Genomic DNA, 20,571 nt, shown 5'->3' with positions numbered 1-20,571 from the left:
TGTAATTTAAATATATTACAATCGACTTAATTACACTGAAATATAAAGATTATTTTACTTGTTCAATTTTTTAACAATAAGCTTAAGCGTCCCATATTTACGTGTACAGTATTGAGTAGAAAATTGTACTTTCGCCGTTATGGTGTTCGTAATTCATATACGCAGACCTGGGTACATTCTTACAGTAAATAGAGTATAATTGGTTCACTGCAAGAATATACCAAGTACGGACGAAAATTTGTCCGTTTCGAAAATTTGCCGTCCGTACGAAGGCAAATCACTCAATACCTATATTAATAATGAAGACGCAAGATTTTCACAAAAATTTTATTTTATTTTCCAACGTAATCCCCTTTTAGAAAAATATACTTTTCCCAACGTCCCTGCCATTTTTTTAACCTCTACGAAAAATACAGTTTGTCGAACTCTACAAAATAGACCTCTGTTTCGGCAATGATCTCCTGATTCGACGTGAATCTCTTTCCACTGAACTATTTTTTCAAATTTGAAAACAGGAAAAAATCGCAAAAAGTCAAATCCGAAGAGTATAATAGATGCGTCAGCAATTCGTAACGGAATTCGATCAATTTGGCTGTGGTGACTGCGGAGGAGTGAGACAGTGCATTGTCGTGGTGGAATTTTTTTTTCGCCAAACAAGGCCCCTTTTTCTTCAATTCATCATCGAATCGGTCCAATAAATCAGCATAGTACTGGCCTGTAATAGTTTTACCTTTCTCCAAGTAGTCAATAAACATCACACCTTGCGCATTCCAAAAAACAGTGGCCATCACCTTCCGGCCGATCGGACCGTCTTAACCTTCTTAAGAACACGTTCGCCGAGTGAAGTTAACTGTTATGACTATTCCTTGGTATCCAGTTTGTAGTGATGAATCTATGTTTCATCAACGATTAGGACTAGATACAAAAACTCTTGCGGATTGCGCTTAAACAGCTCTAAACACTGCTTCGAAATTGACCACGTTTGAAATCGTTAAACGTTAGTATCTGACGGTATCGTAGATTGTGAAGGGTTCCCATAGGCATCCAACTTCGTTTTTATTACTTCGTACGTTTTTCCATCCAAAAATAAAAAGCGAATCACGGATCGATATTGCTCTTTTTCCATTGTATCGAAAAACACCAAACACGCTCGTTACGAATTGCTGTCAAATTAAAACTGTCACATGAATTGCTTTGAAATTTTGTTGGCGTCGTTTGAAACATGATAGTAATGCCAACTTGCATCAGCAACGCCGCTTGTCTTCAACACAGGTATTAATTTATCCTCGTATATTTGCTTCTTTACAATGAATAGCATAAGAGTATCGACTTGGCATATCAATTTCTAAGACGTTACATATTAAAGAACAACATAATAAATTAAATTCGCAAAAGAACAGTGTCTCGACGATTCTTATTTGTGTTTATTTCATAAACTTTCAACAAAAACCAATATGACATTTATATTTTACTATAAAGTTTCTTCATATATCAATTTGATGTATTATTATATTATATTATATTATAGGGGAGAGTGGACTAAATCGGACCGTGTTTCAAATAGGGACCTTTTTAATTTAAATGAATGCTGTTAAGCAGATTTTCGTGCCATTTATAATGTAAAGTTCTTATAAGAACATGTGATTACGAACAGTAATTTGACAGTTCTGTCACAACATTCATACAATATACAAAATACAAATATGTATTTTCAGACAGCATGCAAAAACTTTTTAAAAAAAAGAAAATTCTTATAAATCATTTAAAAGGTAGTAAAATTGTAAAAAAACAAATAATTTAAGATAATTAAAAATAATTCAAAAATTTAAAACTATCAAGTGTTTTGCAAACACTTTTGCAATTTATTATAAAATTTATTCCAAAATTCGAATAAACTCGTATCCAAATCGGACTTTTAGATCGGAATTGTAACCTGATCATAGCACTGTTAATCGGCCGATCAAATCTGATCCTAGAAATGTTAAATTAATAAAATATTATGAGTCATCATAATAATTGGGGAATAATTGAATTTTATTGACTTCAACTTTAATTCTATAATAACAATATCATAACATGAACGGAAAACGTCTAATTATATAAACTGTCATTCATTTTTTTCTTTTTGATAATTTTTTTACTGCCAAATTGCTCATTTTTACTTACAAGGGGAGGACCCGACAATGATCTCACCAATTTTAATAAAATTTTATGAGTGTGCAGTATTCACTCACAGCTTTATTGTAGTAAAGCCAGTCGTTGTAAAACTTAGGCATACTCAAGAAAATGACGATCAAATATTTCCCGCATCTATAAGTATCGTTACAGAAGAATGATTCTCAAGTAAGTGGCGTGGCGTAGGACATTAGGACGTCGATTGGTACGCTTGAGATCCCAGGTTCGATTCCCGCAGATACAATTTTTTTTCATCTTATATTTTTAATTATTATATATAATTTTTAAACTATTTTTAATTATTTAATATAAAATGTTATTTTTAAAAAATGTAGAAATTTAAAAATGCTTTTTCATTATTAATTAAATTAAAATTTCTCATAAACACAAAAAATATATAACACAAAAATAAAAAACCTAAAAAATAAAAACAAAAAATATATTTGCAAAAATTTACAATGATTGTTTTACAATGTTAAGCAAGAAGTTTTGTATACAAGCTAACATAAGAGCTAGACAAAAAAAAAAACAATAGCAAAACCGTTTTAATCGGAGACCGTTGTAGGTATAACGATTAACAGGAAATATTTATTTTGACGTTCTTAAAACAGTCATTGTAAATTTTAATTGCAAATATATTTTTTTGTGTTCATAAGAAACTTTAATTAAATTAATAATAATAAAGCATTTTTAAATTCCCTCATTTTTTTTTTTAAATAACATTTTATATTAAATTATTAAAAACGGTTTAAAAATTATATATAATAATTAAAAAATATAAGATAAAAAAATCGCATTTGCGGGGATCGGACCTGGGATCCCAAGCGCACCAATTGACGTCCTAATGCCCTACGCCACGCCGCTTATTTGAGAATCGTTCTTCTGTAACAGTACTTATAGATGATGGAAATTACTCGTCATTTTCTCGAAAATGCCTAAGTTTTGCAACAAGCGGCTTTACTACAATAAAGGTGTGAGTGAATACTGCACACCCATAAAATTTTATTAAAATCGGCGAAATCAATGTCGGGTCCTCCCCTTGTTAATACTAAAAATATACTTTAAAATTTTTTAAAATTCTATCTATAAGTTGATAAAAATAGAAGTATCCGATTTGAAACCAATGGTCCAAAATCGGACTAAAAAAAGCGTTTTTACATTTCCCATTATAGTTCAACACACATAAAAAATACATCCAAATGGTCTAAAGCAAAAATGAATTAAATTTTCTTTCCAACGGCTCCTTCGATTCTATAATCGAACTTTATTTGAGCCTTATAGAAAGTAAAAACTGTAAATAGATCCAATTTACACTCTTTCCTATTATTTTTTATTTTATGACAATTTTTAATTTTTCTGTTATTATTCTATATTTTGTAATAAAGTTTTATAAAATAAGGATTATTTTGTTGTTTTTTAAATTGTAATAATAGTTTATTATATTTATTATATTGTTTTATAATTTTTAATACTCTGTTCATAAAATTTTATTTTTCAAATTATTGCTTGGTATATTATTATTATTGTAACATTAAATTATAAAAATAATCTTTAATAAAAATATGTTTGCATTCTGAATTTAATTTAGTAAATCATTTTATTTAGTAAATCATAGACAGCCAATTGTGTAATTTAAATATATTACGACGTCGACTTAATCACACTAAAATGCAGAGATTATTTCACCTGTTCAAACTTTTTAACAATAAGCGCGGGTCCGAGCGTGCCATATTTACGTATATGGTACTGAGCAAGGCGCTACGCTCTCCCCACTATGCTGTCCGTATAATGCGCAGACTTGGGTATGTTCTTGCTGTGAACAGAGTATATACGTGTGTATGCCGAGTTAAGAAAGTTACCTTAAAATAATCATTGTCATTACTTTATAAAAAGTAATGCGTTTCCGTTTCTCGTTACTAATTTTAAAAAATAACGCATAATCATTACTTTTCAAGTAACGGTTCGTTATTTTTTTTGTAATACTGTTAAGTTAGATTTTTAAATTACATTATTTCATAAGTTAAATACAATAATAAATACTAAAACTTGAAAGTTTCTCTAATATTAAAACTTTCTAAACTACTCTGTCCGAGCAAGCCTTTCTTCATATTAACCCTTAAACACACCAATCCCGTAAAATACGTAAACACATTTTCGGGTCTGGGAGACTTTTTCAACTTTGAGAAGCTATAACTTTGGTTTCGATCAACATTTTTCAACAATCTTTTTTTTTCACATGAAAGTTTAAAATCTCAGATATGTGACAGCGTAATCGGCATTGTCGAAAAATGATTTATTGTGAAGTTATAAAAAAAAAACCATTAAGCAAAAATGAGAAATTGTTCAAAAATCCACTTTTCCTTTAAAAAATCATATCTCCTCAATAAAAAACTTTTAAGGACTTTCAAGTACGGCGTTTTAAAGCTAAAGAATCATACTTTCAGAAAAAAATTATAGTATTGTCATTCCTTTAAAAAAATATAATTATATAACAAGGAGAATATGAGGTATTTTTGGGTATCTCAGAATCCATTTTTTTTTTTAAATCATATCTTTGCAACAAAACACTTTTAAGAACTTTTCAATACGGCATTTTAAAGCTAAAAAGTCATACTTTCAAAAAAAAATTATGTTACTGCCATTTTTATTAAAAAATATATCTACGTAACAAAGCAAATATGAGGTATTTTTGATAAATTCAAGATATCTAAAATTGAAAATTGATGTGTTTGATAATATATTTCGGATCCTACGCAGAAGTTCTTTTTTTCATGGCACTATAATATTTTAACTTTAGACAAAATAACATACGCATATGGATCTGTTTGAACGTGTTTTATCCAGTTTTTTTACATAAAATTATTCACAAGAAAGTTTCACTCACACACTATATTGGTCCCATTAACCCTAACAAAACTTTGCTGCAGTGCTGTTCAAATTAGTTGATCAAAAAAGTTGATCAACCATATCAATCAAAAGAGATTTCAAACTTTTTTTACATCGTGGTCCGAACCTCCTATCTCATTCCGTCTGCACACAGCAAGCATTCGAAACTTTATATGGGGTCTGTCAGACCCACTTATGTGTTTAGGGGTTAAACTTATTAAAAAATTTTTCTAATTCTTAAAAGCACACACGCACGCACGCACACGCACACACATACGCGGTACAACAAAACAAACGTACCAAAATGATTTCACAAAACATGTATTCTTTTGAAAAATGTTTCAGATAGAAATTGTTGAGTTTCAAGCAACGCATTACATAATACGAATACGACCTTGACTAACATTGATCGCGTAAAGACCATCTCGAAATTTTTAAACAAAAACCACTGTTTAATTAAATATTCTTGTACTGATCTCGAGAGCTTTTCAAAACATGTTTGTAAACACTTTACAATGTTTTCATTAAGTACTTTTCGAGTTATAAGACTAAAAGATACAATATTAGCATTACTCAAAGTGTACTACACAGAGATTATCCAATCAGATTTACATCTTTGCGCGTGCGCGAGTGCGCGCGCGCGCGCGCGTGTGTACATGCGTACGTATGTGTTCGTACACACACTTATTTACAATGTATACTTACTGTACTACCATTTGTGTTATATCTTGAACAAGACTTTTTTTCTTTTCCAATATTAGCACTTGTCTATCTTCTATAACTTTCATCGCACTTTTTAATAATACTCGTTTGTAACTGAAAATTATTGTTCTGTAAATCTGCAGTTTTCGATACTTTAAATAATAATTGCTACTTATAGATCCTACCTTACTTCTTTAAGTAAAATTGACATGGCAGTACGAGTTTCGGCTGCAATTTCATGAATAAATTTATATTTATGATCACGATGTTCACTGAGTTGACAGTCTCTACAAGTTAGTCTGTCACACGTTTGACAAAATAAGGATAACTGTTCATGAGAATGGATTGTACAAAACAAATATGCAGGTATCTTCTTATTTCCTCTCTTAACATTATCTCTGTCATTTGCTATTTCATCCTTGGGCTTAATTATATGATCCTTAGTTATCTTCAATCTTTGATGAGCCTGAAAACAGTTTTATTCAATATAATTAACCAACTTTTTATTCAAATATTGTTTAAATATCTTATATTTATGGATTATTTCGCTTTAATCTAACAAGCGACTGATCATAACTGTTCAATATAATTTTTCATGGAATATATTGTTGTTTCCATGATATACAATGTTTGAATAAATCTAACAAAAGATACTCATTTTTTTATATTAATCCAATTTAAAATTTAATCCCTCCGAGCATAGCCACTATATTTTATAATAAAATATTTAATAATATTACAGTACACATCTTCTTTTATATTTAAAACATTTTAATTTTTTCAACTTTGTCGCGATAGATAACCATTAACTGCGCGTTTGCGGAATTGTTCCGTATGCTACGTACACTCATTGTCAGCATCATCGATTCTGTCCCTTGGAAAATTCTCCAAACTGAGAAGTCGCTATCTTTCTACATACTTAGTTTATGATTAACGTAACGACCAATAAGCTCTAGTCATTACATTAATCATGCTAGTATGTAAAAAGGTGACTTCTCAGTTTGGAAAATTTTATGATAGACAGAATCGATGACACTGGGTGTACATACGTAAGCGTACGGACTCGCCTTTCGTATAGCGGTGATATGCTTACAGCGAACACACCCATACAACGCTAATAGTAGTCAATGCTGCCATAACAAAAGAGTTAAAGAATGAAACAGCCCTCAAAGGTAATAACGCTTATATTTGACTAAAAATAGTTGTAAAAATATATAGAATAATAAAATGTATATAAAAATTAGCCAAAACTTAGACAAAAGATTTAGACAAAACTTTTTTTTATTTTAAATATACAGGGCGTTCATTAATGGTTGCATACACCTTTTACAATAAGAGCGCGCCTTAACTATGACTTACCGACTGAACTCCATGTAATTCATATGGAGTGAAGTCGTATGTCACCTCTTATGGTAAAAAGTGTATACAACTATTAATGAACACCTTGTAGAATGTTAGGAAAGTACCAATATTCCTTAATTATGGAACTACAGATACTCTAACATTCTATATCTTTTATTGCATTTTCTTGTAATCAATTTTGAAAACTTTTCAAAACACTATAAAGAAGTTATTTTTCATTAAGTACTTTCCGAGTTATGACGCTTGAAAGTTATAGTACACCATAGCTTTCAAGTCTCACAACTCTGAAAGTACTTAACAAAAATAAACTTATTTATAGTGTTTTTCAAAGCTCTTGACACCAGCTATTAAATTATGAAATTAAAAATAGGGTGTTCCATTTAAAAAAGTTAACGTGATTTCAACCTTAGCGACGCCATCTAAGGGCAAACTGATAAAATCAGTAAATAGATCTTTTGAAACCCTACCACTTTTATCTAAAATACTTTTTCCTAAAATGCTCAATTTTTGAGAAATTCTTGGGAATACTTTAAAATAAGTCACCCATATACAGGGTGATTATTAATGGTTGTACCCACTTTTTACCATAGGAGCATGACTTACCGACAGACTTGTAACTTACTAAACGCTCCTTAGATGACAGCTGCTTCGGCTAGCGTGTAGCGGCTGGTGACTTCCCCTTCTACCTACCGCATAGGCGGAGGAGTCGAGGAGTCGAGCGAGCGCTAGTTGCTAAGCGCAGCAGTCTGTTGTCAGACCGGCTCTTGTGAGCGTCGCTTAACTTGCGATATATACCGTCGTAGTATAGCATCAGTCTGTATCTGTTCATACGCGTGCGTCTTTATTCTTGTAGTACATACAATAAACTCTGTTTCCCTCATTAACCGTGCAGCTCAATTAATTACGAGGCCCTAGCCCTCAATTGGTGACCCCGACGTGATTCGCGAACGTCGTCGAGCTTAGTGCGCGGTTTCGAGAATTTCCTCGACGAGAGTCGTGCGTGTCTTCCGTTCACGGGGGACACGCGACGGCATTTTTTGCCTGTTGCAGAACGATTCCTCGACACTACAGGAGAATTAGCGCATATTCATTACGTAGTGACAGTGACCTCGAGACCGTTATTGCATCATTGCTGTTATTGCACGGTCATCTCGAACTCGGTGCGTGATTGGACGAGGCAGTAGGAAGCGCCGTGCCATTTGACTACACGGTTCGCCGCCACATCGTTGCTGAGGCAGCCCGTCCCCCGGGATATCGTCCCAGGCGAGGTTGTTCCAGATTCATCGGCTCGCCTCATCGTGTCCAACGGATCATCGCAGCTCTTCGTAGCCGCCAAGATCGCCGCACCCCTCGTAACATTAACATTTCATTTATTTATACTCGGTTATCGTTAACGAAATTGCGTCAACGTAGCCGGTATTTAAAATTATCTCCCAGGCGAGGGAAGCGCTAGAAAACTTTGCACGTTTGTGCACGTGTCAACGTGCTGACATATTGCGTCATCGCGCTTGTTAAATCTTGCGACCGCTATTTTTCTTTGTCAGCCTACACATTCGTATGTCGTGCGTTCTCAACGTCGCGACCGCCATTTTTCCTCGTCAACCTACACATTCATATTTCGTGCGCTCTCAACGTCGCGACCGCCATTTTTCCTATGTCAGCCCGCACGTTTGTATTTAGTGCGTCATCAACACTGCGATCGCCATTTTCTTTTGTCATTGCGCACATTTTCATTTCATGCGTTTTTAACGTGTTTACCGCCATTGTCATTACTATGGCTGAGGAACAATCGCGCGTAGAAGCGTATCGCGTTCCAAAAATTCCACCTTTCTGGAAAAACGCACCAGAAACTTGGTTTATCCAAGTCGAAGCGTCATTGCGCGTGGCGAATATTACTGTAGACCGTACTAAGGCCGATTTTCTGCTAACCGGTGTCGACCATGAAGTAGTCTCACACGTCACCGACTTAGTTACGGCAGACCCACCGCTCGAAAACTTATATCAACGATTAAAGGAACGCATTTTATCAGTTTACGCGATCTCTCCCGAAGCTCGCTTGCGTCAATTGTTGAAAGGGCAAGTGTTAGGCCGGCAAAAACCATCGCATTTGCTCAACTATATGAAAAATCTCAATAATGGGCAATGTAGTACCGCAGTTCTTAAATCATTATTTATCGAACAATTGCCTGAGACACACAAAGCCATTTTAGTCGCGGCTAACGAACCGAATTTACAAAAGCTAGCCGAAATTGCGGATAGGCTAGCAGATATTAATAATCCATCTACATCCGTAGTGCCGTTTGTCGCGCCGGTAAATAAAAACATACAGCGTGACACCGATGCCCCGTCCAGCATCGAAGAAAAATTATCCGTATTAACCAAACAACTCGCCTCTTTAAACAGGGAAGTAACAAAACTTAAACGGCGACGTTCTGTGTCGCGAGGCCGTTCCCCTGAGGCATCCGCAAATCCCAAGAAACCTGACAAACAGTCAGATATTTGTTTCATTCACCGCAAATACGGAGAAAAAGCGATCTCCTGTCGCAAACCTTGCTCGTGGCAAGCCCCAAAAAAATCGGAAAACTAAATTCCTCTCCCCTTGTTCAGACGGTCCGGGGAGACGAAACAACGCAAAGCCGTCTTCACGTGTTCGATCGCGTTACCGGCCGGCAATTTCTTGTCGATACTGGCGCGGAGATATCCGTCTTACCAGCGTCACTTAACGACAGAAAAATGCTGTCGGACGTTAAGTTATATGCAGCTAACAATTCAATAATCGACACGTTTGGCAAACGTTGCATTACTCTTAATTTAGGTCTCCGGCGACCCATAACGTGGAATTTCCGCATCGCTTCAGTGCCGCATGCAATAATCGGCGCCGACTTGCTTAAAGCATATCAGTTAGTAGTCGATTTACACAAACGCCGATTGATCGATAGCAATACTAAGCTCTCTTCCGTGGGCAAATTACGGGTCGTGCCGGAAGTCAACATTTCAACGGTCAACCGCGAGTCTACTTTCGCGAATATTCTTTCCGAATTCCCGGAAATAACAGGGACCAATCAAATGATTCCCTCTAAAGTGCGTGATGTCGAGCATCACATTTTAACTACGGGCCCGCCCGTCGCGGAACGTCCTCGACGTTTACCCCCGGACAAATTGAAGGCGGCTCAAGCCGAATTCAAACGACTTACGGAATTAGGCATTTGTAGGCCATCCAACAGTCCGTGGGCTAGCCCCATCCATCTCGTTCGTAAAAAGAACGGTGATTGGCGCGTGTGCGGCGACTATCGTCGTCTTAATTCAGTGACTATTCCGGATAAATATCCCATTCCGCATATTCACGATTTTTCCGCCAACCTAACCGGCAAATCAATCTTTTCTAGTCTGGATCTGTGTAAAGCGTACCACCAGATTCCAGTAGCTGAAGCGGACGTCCCCAAGACGGCCGTTATTACACCCTTCGGTTTATTTGAATATGTTCATATGACATTCGGTTTGCGCAATGCTGCGCAGTCTTTTCAACGTTACATCCATCGTGCTCTCAGAGATTTGGATTTCGTTTTCGTTTATATCGACGATATCCTTGTTGCATCCTCCTCAGTCGAGGAACACAAGGAACATCTTCGTTTGGTCTTCCAAAGACTTAAAGATTTTGGGTTATTCCTAAACCCTTCTAAATGCATCTTAGGCGCGAAAGAGATAATCTTTTTAGGATACTCAATCAATCGCGATGGTATTAAACCAGTCCCTGAGAAAGTGGCGGCTATTCAAAATATACCCAAGCCACGTACAGTCGCTGAATTACGACGATTTTTAGGCGCCTTAAATTTTTATCGGCGTAGTCTTCCCCACGCAGCCAGCGTGCAATCCCCTCTCCATGTTTACCTTAAAGATTCGCGTAAAAACGACAAGCGCGAGATAACATGGACACTCGATGCCGAAACCGCGTTCGTTACAGCAAAAACTGATCTGGCCAACGCGGCGTTATTAGCGCATCCTTCCGCAACCGCGAAAACTCGGTTGGTTACCGACGCTTCAGATTTCGCGATGGGAGCCGTACTCGAACAAAAATTTGAAAACACGTGGAGACCTTTGTCTTTCTTTTCAAGAAAATTCACGGCTTCCCAAAAAAACTACAGCGCTTACGACCGCGAACTTACCGCGATTTACGAAGCGATTAAATATTTTAAATACTTTTTAGAAGGTCGTAACTTTAAAATTTTAACCGACCATAAGCCGTTAGTTTACGCGTTTCAACAACGCTCAGACAAAGCCTCCCCGAGGCAATTACGGCAACTATCATTTATCGCGCAATTCACCACCGATTTAGAACACCTTCCAGGTTCTAGCAATGTTGTTGCCGACAGCCTTTCGCGCATAGAGGCACTCCGCCTACCCGTCGAATTCGAATTAATCGATCTCGCCGCGCGACAAAAAGAGGATGACGAACTCAAGCACCTGCTTACATCAGACTCATCTTCTCTTAAACTTAAAAAATTTATTTGGGGTTCCGCTAACACTGAGCTCTACTGCGAACTATCAGGAGAATCTATTCGTCCTTATATTCCGGTATCTCTTAGGAAGCAGGTTTTCGACCTGTTTCATAACCCCGCGCATCCGAGCGCAAAAGTCACCGATCGTGTAATCAGACAACGCTATATCTGGCCTAATCTACATCGCGACGTCGCGGCATGGGCAGCTAATTGCATCGATTGCCAGCAATCTAAAATATCTCGGCACGTGAAACAAACGCCTTCTCACTTTGTCGCTCCTGACGGGCGTTTCGACCATGTCCATATGGACATTATCGGTCCGTTGCCATTAAACGGTAATTACAGATATTGCCTTACTATTATAGACAGATTTTCGCGTTGGCCGGAAGCTATCCCGATTACCGACATCACGGCTCAAACAATAGCTAAAGCATTCCATGATCATTGGATCACTCGATTTGGCGCGCCAAAAATCCTGACCACGGACCAGGGAGCGCAATTCGAATCACAGCTTTTCACAGCTCTGTTATCTTTGATAGGGTGTAGACGTATTCGTACTACGGCTTACCACCCTGCCTCTAACGGCATGATCGAGCGCTGGCACCGCTCGTTAAAAGCAGCTTTAATGTGTCACGGGACATCAGATTGGGTTAACACGCTCCCAACCGTTCTACTCGGTTTGCGAACCCATGTACGTCTTGACACCCAGGCCTCTCCGGCCGAGTACATTTATGGTACCACTTTACGAGTACCCGGAGAATTTTTCCTCCAAGATGACTTCACACCAGATCCCCAGATCTTCATAGATGACTTTCGTCAATACATGCGCCAAGTTAAGCCTGTCCCTGTGGCTCACCACTACAAACAGCGCGCATTTTTCTTTAAAGAAATGAACTCTTGTTCACACGTTTTTCTCCGCAACGATGCAGTACGGAAACCTCTGGAGCGACCATACTCAGGTCCCTTCAAAGTCCTACAGAGAAATTCCGAAAAAGTTTACACTATTGAAGTCAATGGCAAATCTCTTAGCGTTTCGGTAGAACGTTTAAAACCTGCGCATTTTCTATCAGATATTAATCAACCGCCTTCAGCGCATATACCCTCTACTTCGGTTCAAACAAGCGAGAATTCCCCTTCCGTAGAACCTCAGCGTAAACCAATCAGGACGTATCCGGGTAAAAAGCGCGTACGTTTTAATTTAAGCGGTTCGTAATCCTTTAGCGCCAGCAATAATCTTAAGTTTCATTGTACTCCATAACTTTAAGTATTACTTTAAGTCCAGCGTTCATATTCATTTTATATTATTATGTACATCTTACATTATTTTATGTACCAGCGTTTACTTTAAATGTAAATCACTCATCTTCTCTCCAGTCGCTGACACTCGGGGGGGAGTATGTAGCGGCTGGTGACTTCCCCTTCTACCTACCGCATAGGCGGAGGAGTCGAGGAGTCGAGCGAGCGCTAGTTGCTAAGCGCAGCAGTCTGTTGTCAGACCGGCTCTTGTGAGCGTCGCTTAACTTGCGATATATACCGTCGTAGTATAGCATCAGTCTGTATCTGTTCATACGCGTGCGTCTTTATTCTTGTAGTACATACAATAAACTCTGTTTCCCTCATTAACCGTGCAGCTCAATTAATTACGAGGCCCTAGCCCTCAAGCGCACCTCAAGCAGGTTCAAGTAATACGTGTAGACCCCTGGTGAACAATTTTTCTCAGATCATTTTTATATAATTTTTCAAAATATTTATAATTTTATAATTTTTTCAGATTTTTCATAAGAATTGGAATACTTTTCGTAAATACTTAGAATGTCTACATCTTTTTTCAGAATTTTTGAATTTGTTAATTATGAAGTATCCTAAGATTACTGATCTTTTTTTTTTAATATAGGGAATGAGACTCGTAAAATTGGTAATAACAACAAAAAACGGCAAATACGAGTCAGGCGCGATAAATGGTGCGCAATAAATAGTAATCTCGGACCTACAAGAGTCTTGAGACGAAGGTGCTAGACACCCGGGGGGGGGGAGCTCCGGAAGTATGCTGAACGCGTTCCCGGAGCTCCCCCGTAAAGACCAGGGCAGGACACCCGGAAGAGTTTTAGTGGGTAGGCCCCCGTTGACACTTGTCGTCGGCGGGGAAGAGCCTCACATAACCACCAGGCCGCCCCCAGGGCCTGGGATATGCGGTAACGCATTTCCCCTCCGTTACCAAAAAAAAGGTGCTAGACACCTTGAATTTCCAAATGCCTTTCTTTTTTAGATATGTTGATGATATCGCTACGGCTATTCCTCAGGACATGGTAGTTGTTATATTAAATAAATTTAACTCTTTTCACCCGAGAATACAATTCACTATTAAAATTGGTGACAGTAAGTTGAATTTCTTGGACACCATTATTATCCTCAACAAAAGATCTGTTGAGTTTGATTGGTATCACAAGCCGACTTTTTCGGGGCGATATCTTAAGGAGAGAGATACATTTAAAACCTTCAAAAAATTTGAAATTTTTTTATTTCATAAAATAAAAGTACATCTCAAAAATATGTAACCAAAATTTTAGAGTAAAATTCCAAGTACTAGGGTAAGTCAAAAATTATAACTTTTGCTAGAACACGTTTTTAAGTTTGTCACACTCCGTTTCGGGCAGACAGGTGTTAAGTTAGCACTACTGGAGTCCCATAATCAAAACTGGACCTTGATCGCGTCAGTTTGTTTACCGCTACGAGCGTGTAAATATGATCGATCTGCTAGAAGTTTGCACCAAGGAAGAACAGAAAACTTTAATATGATTTCTTTAGTCAAAAAAAGTGAAATTCATCAAAGACTTTTAACAATATGCCAGTATCAATTCTTGACCCTGCTGAACCTTTTCGTCGGTGGTGGAAGTTGACGGGCGTCCTGCTCCCTTTTCGTGTAGCACACTTGTGCGTCCACTTTTAAACTTTTCGATCCATTCATATACACTTCTGCGTGCTAAAATACTGTCCTCGTATTGTGTTGAAAGCCTCCGATAAATTTTAGCACCGTTCACTCCTTTCGACTAAAGAAATCGCATCACAGCTCTTTGTTCCTGCTTGGTACAAATTTCTAGCGGAGCGGTCATATTTACACGCTCGTAACAATAAACAAACTGATGCAATCAAGTTCAGTTTTGATTATAGGACCTCAATAGTCCCAACTTAAAGCTTGCCTGCCCGGAACACAGTATGACAAACTTAAAGACGTATTCTAGCAAAAATGCGGATAATTTTTTACTTACCCTCGTATTTTCAAAATTAGAGCCTATGAACGTGACTTATCTTCGCTCGGCGCCTTAGCGCGCTGCAGGTATATTCGGGCGTTCGGAGCATAATAGTGTATCCCCTCTCTCATAATTTCCCTTCCTATATTATTGCCTGCTAAGGTAACTGTGCAGATGTGGTTGAAGCATCGAGACCGGTCAAGATGAGTTTTGAACTCGAGATTTTTGTCAGTTGGGCTCTGAAGTTTGTGTACTACGTTACCAAATTTTAAAATGTCCTCGTATCCGAAAAGTAGTAGATCAATATCGCAGAGATCATCGAGGCCGCACAAAAGACATTGATTTCCAAGAAATCGAATTTCAAGGAAATCAAGTGAAAAAACAAATAAACCCGTAGAACAAAGTACAAGTGCTAAAAAACTGAGAAGCGCTAACAGTAAAGACGTGCATTGGAATTCTTTGCACAGTTATCATTTTATTGAATTTTTTTACTGTATTCACTACTCTATCCAAACTCGTTATTTGTCGTGAGTGCAAACAAAATCTTAAATTTGAAGAAGCTGGAAATCGAGGTCTTGGATTAAAGCTTATTTTACTTTGTCGTTATGGAAGAAGAGATATAAATTCAAGACCAATTATCTATATAGGTTAGGAAGAAAATCGAAGAACTGTATTCATTATGCATCTTTTAGGTATTAAAAGAAAAAGACTGAATATATTTTGTAATTATATGGACATTTGTAACAATTTGGCTAAAAGTGCAATAACATTCTAGAACACATTTATTTTGCCACAAAAACAGAATTCGAATTTTGTGCACAAAGAACCGTGAATAAAAAACAAAAAGAAAATAAAAAACAAGAGACCGATTTCAAATTTAAAAGTATCTGGCGATGGTTCTTGGAAAAAACGTAGCTTTATATCATTGTACGTAGTAACAACGCTCATAGCAAATTACAGCGACAAAGTCATCGATTTAGTTGAGAAAAGTAGCTACTGCTCTGCATGTGCCGCTTGGAAAAATCAAATAAATAACGAAAAATATCATGAATGGTATGAAGAACACAAACAAGAGTGCCAGAATCACAAAGGTTTCGTGAGAAAAATGGAAGTTTCCTCGCTTATTGAAAATGTTTTTAAGATCTGAGGAAAAGTATGGTGTCAAATATGGCAATTATATAGGAGACGGAGACTCAAAAACAGTCAAGGCAATCTTAGACATGAATCCGTATGGTATTAACTTTCAAATAGTCAAAAGTGAGTGTATCGGCCACGTTCAAAAAAGAATGGGCACTCGGCTTCGAGCTGTCAAAAAAAGCCCATAAACTTGGCGGAAAAGGCAAATTAACCGAGAAATTAATTCAACAGCTCACTTTTTATTATGACTTAGCTATAAGAAGTGTTGACAAGATTGAAAATATGAAAAAAGCAATAATGGCTACTTATTACCATATGTGCTTCACAAATGAAAATCCAAGACACGAGGATTGCTTGCCGAGAGCCGACAGCTGGTTCAAGTAGCAAAAAGCGAAAGCTAACCGTGAGAATTTTGAACATCCTGCACCACTGCATCCCGATGTACAAAAGCATATCCAGCCAATCTACAAAAACCTTTCTGAGGAAGATTTGCTTCAACAATGCTTTGGTGGCCACACGCAGAATGCGAACAAAAGTTTGAATTCGATTATATGGCGCTTCGCTCCAAAACATTTACATTGTGAACTGAAAATTGTCGAGATTGCAGCGTACTTGGCAGCTGGAATATTCAACAAAGGTCATTCGTTTATTCTGCGCAACATGAGAACGTTAGATACAAAGTGATTCCAAACAACCGTTTGTCTTTAAAGTGTCGTAAAGCTGAGTCAATTATGAGACAATTTTTTCTTTGCCAAAATTATGTGCAATGTCTAGTTTTTAAACTACAAGCACAAATAGTTGGCAAATAATAGGACGCATACTGAAGGTAGGCAGAGACGGTGCGCTTACCGCCCTATGCGGGCACTTACGTCGGATACTATTGGCGATCAGCTGATTGCTCTCTAACGACAAACGGTGTTCTGATACATATTTACGTAACCACACAGGCACACACACACACACACGCGCGCGCACGCACGCACGCACGCGCATTCACTTATTATCTTGTAGTGAATCGATGCTTTTGCTTTGCTGTAGTTTGACGGATAAATAATTTCATAATAAGCCACAATATCACGTTCTCATGTGATGATTTATTATCAAATAATAGTCACAATTTATTTTTGTTCATAAAGGTATCACGTATCACACGTTTTCAGATTTATTCACGCACGCGAGGAATTTACGAACAAATTTATTTTTAAGACTATTAATCACTACCGTTTAATTATTCGGCGATTGGTTATTTAGCGGCTTAATATTACTTTAAGAGAGAAATGTTACACAGCACACATTTACTCGATGCGAAAACTACTCGACCACAGTAATTGCACAGATTAGGTTACAATGAATAGCACGAGCTCGCCGGGTGCCAGTAACACTTAACTAATCGACCTGATATAAATTATCTTGGATCGTTAAGTAATACTGCTATTAGAATCCGGCACTTCTTCACTGTACGTATCAATGTGTGAATTAAAACATGCAAAACAGCTGGGCCTGCTTGCTGAGCGATTTAAAGGTGCAGTTGCATGCAAGCGTCGAGCGTCGATCGTCAAGCAGCAGCCAATCAACAAAGTCTGCTGCTTGACGATCGACGCTGGCATGCAACTGCACCTTTAAATCGCTCGGCGAGCAGGTCCAGCTGCTTTGCATATTTTAACTCACATTAATACGTACAGTAAAGAAGTGCTGGATCCTAATAGCAGTGTTACAATCTAAGGTAATTTATATCAGATCGATAAGTCAAGTGTTACTGGGACCCGGCGAGCTCGTGCTATTCATTGTAACCTAACCTGTACAATTATTGTGGTCGAGTAGTTTCCACGTCGAGTAAATGTGTGCTGTGTAACGTGTTTTTCTCTTTAAAGTAATTTCAAGTCGCTAAATAAACGATCGCCGAATAATTAAACGGTAATGATTAATAGTCATAAAAATAATTTTGTTCGTAAATGCCTCAAATGCGTGAATAAATCTGAAAACGTGTGATACGTGATACATTTATGAACAAAAATAAATTGTGACTATTATTTGGTAATAAATCATCACATGCGAACGTGACGTGTGATCTTGTGGCTTATTGTAAAATTATTTATCCGTCAAGCTACAGCAGTGCAAAAGCATCGATTCACTACAATGTAATAAGTGAGTGTGAGTAAGTGTGAGTGTGAGTGTGTGTGTGTGTGTGTGTGTGTGCGTGTGCGTGTGCGTGTGCGCGTGCGCATGCGCGTGCGCGTGCGCGCGTGCGTGCGTGCGTGCGTGCGTGTGTGTGTGTGTGTGTGTGTGCGCGTGAGAAAGAGAGAGAAAAAAAGAGAGAGAAAGAGAGTGTGTGCGTGTATGTATGGTTTATGTAATGTGTATCAGAATACCGTTTGTCGTTAGAGAGCAATCAAGCTAATCGCCACTAGTACCCGACGTAAACGCCCGCGTCGGACGGTGAGCGCGCCGCCCCTGCCTACTTTCCGTATGCGGACTGTCAACTATTTTTGCTTGTAGTTTAAAAACTAGGCATCGTACACAATTTTGACAAAGGAAAAATCGTCTCAGAATTGACTCAGCTATACGACACTTTAAAGACGAACGGTTGTTCTAAATCACCCTGTATAGTAATCAACAATCAAAATAAAAGATACGCCGACGACAACGATAAGCGACGAATAGTTCAGCAGGTTGTAACTTGTCGCAGACGAAAGAAGCTCGTACAGCCCGACGAGAGCAACTTTTAAGGGAAAACGAGATTTACGAAGAAGCTGAAGTACTGTTATATGGCCCTAAGATTGCTAGCCGGTAAGTTAATGAAAACATTACCTTTCTGCTATTCGAAACTTTAAACGCGTTTGTCTCGAAACGTCATTTTCAATACTAGTGTATATAATTGTGCAAAATGATTGTACTTAACCAATTCTCTTCAAATTTTACATACATCTTATCTATACATTCACCTTCTATTTGACATAAATTGTTTATAAAAATTATAAACAAAAAGTACTTTTTTATTGCAAAATTCAACGAAGAAGAATAGAAAGATACGCATCCGAGAAAAATTCAATATGACTTTGTTTGTTGAATCCGTGTAATAGTTTTTTAATGTGTAACATTTCGAATATAGATCTTTTAACATAAACAGGCTCCTTGTCTAAAATTTCCACGTTCTCCCAAATAAAATCATGGTTTTTTTCAATGCGGTGTAATGAGATAACTAAGAAAAAACTAGCTAATATCCGCTTTATGTTCTCTGACTTTTGTTTTTAATTGGCGTTTCGTCTGTCCTACATAAGAAAACTCGCAGTCTTTACAATTAATTTTATAAATCATGTCATTACAAGAAAGACGTTCTATATTGTCTTTGCCAGTAGTTATAAATTTGTTTAATTTAGCGAGGATCATAAACGCGACACTGCAGTCAAACTTACACGAGAAAGACAAAAATTTCTCCGATACAGACTCGATGTAAAGGATTGTTAAAAATCTTCTCATATGTTTATCCTCAACACAGGTGTCATCTTTATAAAAAAGGTGTTTAAGTCTAAAATATATCATGGCAAAGATAAAGTTTAATTAAACATAACAAATTACTTAATTAAATAACGGATAGTTATTTTCCCAATAAAATATTAACTAAAATTATAAAAAATCCGATTCAAAAATTAACTAAAGAGGCTCGCTCTCTTCTCTCTCAGTGGAAAAAAACAGGTTTCATTGAACAACATACATATATATTAACAACGGACGGTGTTTTACCGAGAGCGGTTTGCCTAAGATCCAGAATCTAACAATCCCTTAAGAATTATAATTTCTTCCATAAAGAGCCCTGTACACTCTCTAGCTTATTTTTTACATAATATATTTTATAACAGTATACCAGAGACAGAAAGTTTCGTTAAAAATAGTTTCCATTTGGTTAATAAACTCAATGGTCTTCACGTGGAACCGGATCACGTCTTACAAGGAAACACAGGGAAGTGTCCGCCTCAGATTAAAACGAGTTTTTAATATGTTGTAGTACAGACAAAAATAAGGGACACGTATTTTTTTATACGTGCCCATACGCACTTTAAGGGAATGAAACACCCCTTTGAAGAAAATCGGTTTTTTTCTTTCGAAGTGTATGCCGTCGAAACTATAAGAGATAGAAAAAAATGTTTTAAATGAAAGTTGAATGGCTCGAAGAGTAATTTATGACAGCGGAAAAAAAATTTCTTTTTAATTTTTTTTAATACTTTCCCCCACCACTTACCTATTTTTTTCAAAATTTTTATTTTTTTTATAAGCAAAATAAAGCTTATTTTATTATGAATTCAACGGTATATGATAAAGTTACGATACAACATTCCCATTTTCCAAAAATAATTAAAAGTCTCTCGATACGCACGGTACGCGCACCCGTCCGCGCGTTCGTGCGCTACAAAAGTGACTCCCTTCGATTTTGACGTGCCTTTAATATGTTGTACAGATTAAAATAAGGGACACGTATTTTTTACACGTGTCCTAATACACAAGGGTGAAACACTCCTTTGAAGAAAATCGGGTTTTTTCTTTCGAAGCGTGTATCGTCGAAACTATAA

The 20,571-nt window shown here is 37.1% G+C and overlaps 2 protein-coding genes across 7 annotated transcripts in view; one reads left to right on the top strand and one right to left on the bottom strand.

Annotated features, from left to right (window-relative positions):
* LOC105202140 (E3 ubiquitin-protein ligase TRIM33) overlaps positions 1 to 20,571 on the bottom strand; it is an 88,467-nt gene that overhangs the window by 30,069 nt on the left and 37,827 nt on the right. For all 5 annotated transcript variants that reach the window (XM_039457684.1, XM_039457687.1, XM_039457683.1 and 2 more), the window contains exons 3-4: positions 5,949 to 6,229; positions 5,767 to 5,877 (exon numbers count right to left, since the gene is read on the bottom strand). In XM_039457684.1, coding sequence (XP_039313618.1) covers positions 5,767 to 5,877; positions 5,949 to 6,229 — 392 coding nt within the window. The remainder of the gene's footprint in view (positions 1 to 5,766; positions 5,878 to 5,948; positions 6,230 to 20,571) is intronic.
* The window catches only part of LOC120359619, a 50,358-nt gene continuing 47,320 nt past the window's right edge, over positions 17,534 to 20,571 (top strand). Inside the window, exons 1-2 of one of the 2 annotated variants that reach the window (XM_039457689.1) lie at positions 17,534 to 17,729; positions 18,693 to 18,793. In XM_039457689.1, coding sequence (XP_039313623.1) covers positions 18,772 to 18,793 — 22 coding nt within the window. In that variant the 5' untranslated portion in view covers positions 17,534 to 17,729; positions 18,693 to 18,771. Of the gene's footprint in view, positions 17,730 to 18,502; positions 18,794 to 20,571 lie in introns of both variants that reach the window. The other variant, XM_039457688.1, reaches the window with a different exon arrangement.

This window comes from Solenopsis invicta, chromosome 14 (assembly GCF_016802725.1).
Source record: "Solenopsis invicta isolate M01_SB chromosome 14, UNIL_Sinv_3.0, whole genome shotgun sequence".
NCBI lineage: Eukaryota > Metazoa > Arthropoda > Insecta > Hymenoptera > Formicidae > Solenopsis > Solenopsis invicta.
This window is presented reverse-complemented; position numbering and strand designations above follow the sequence as displayed.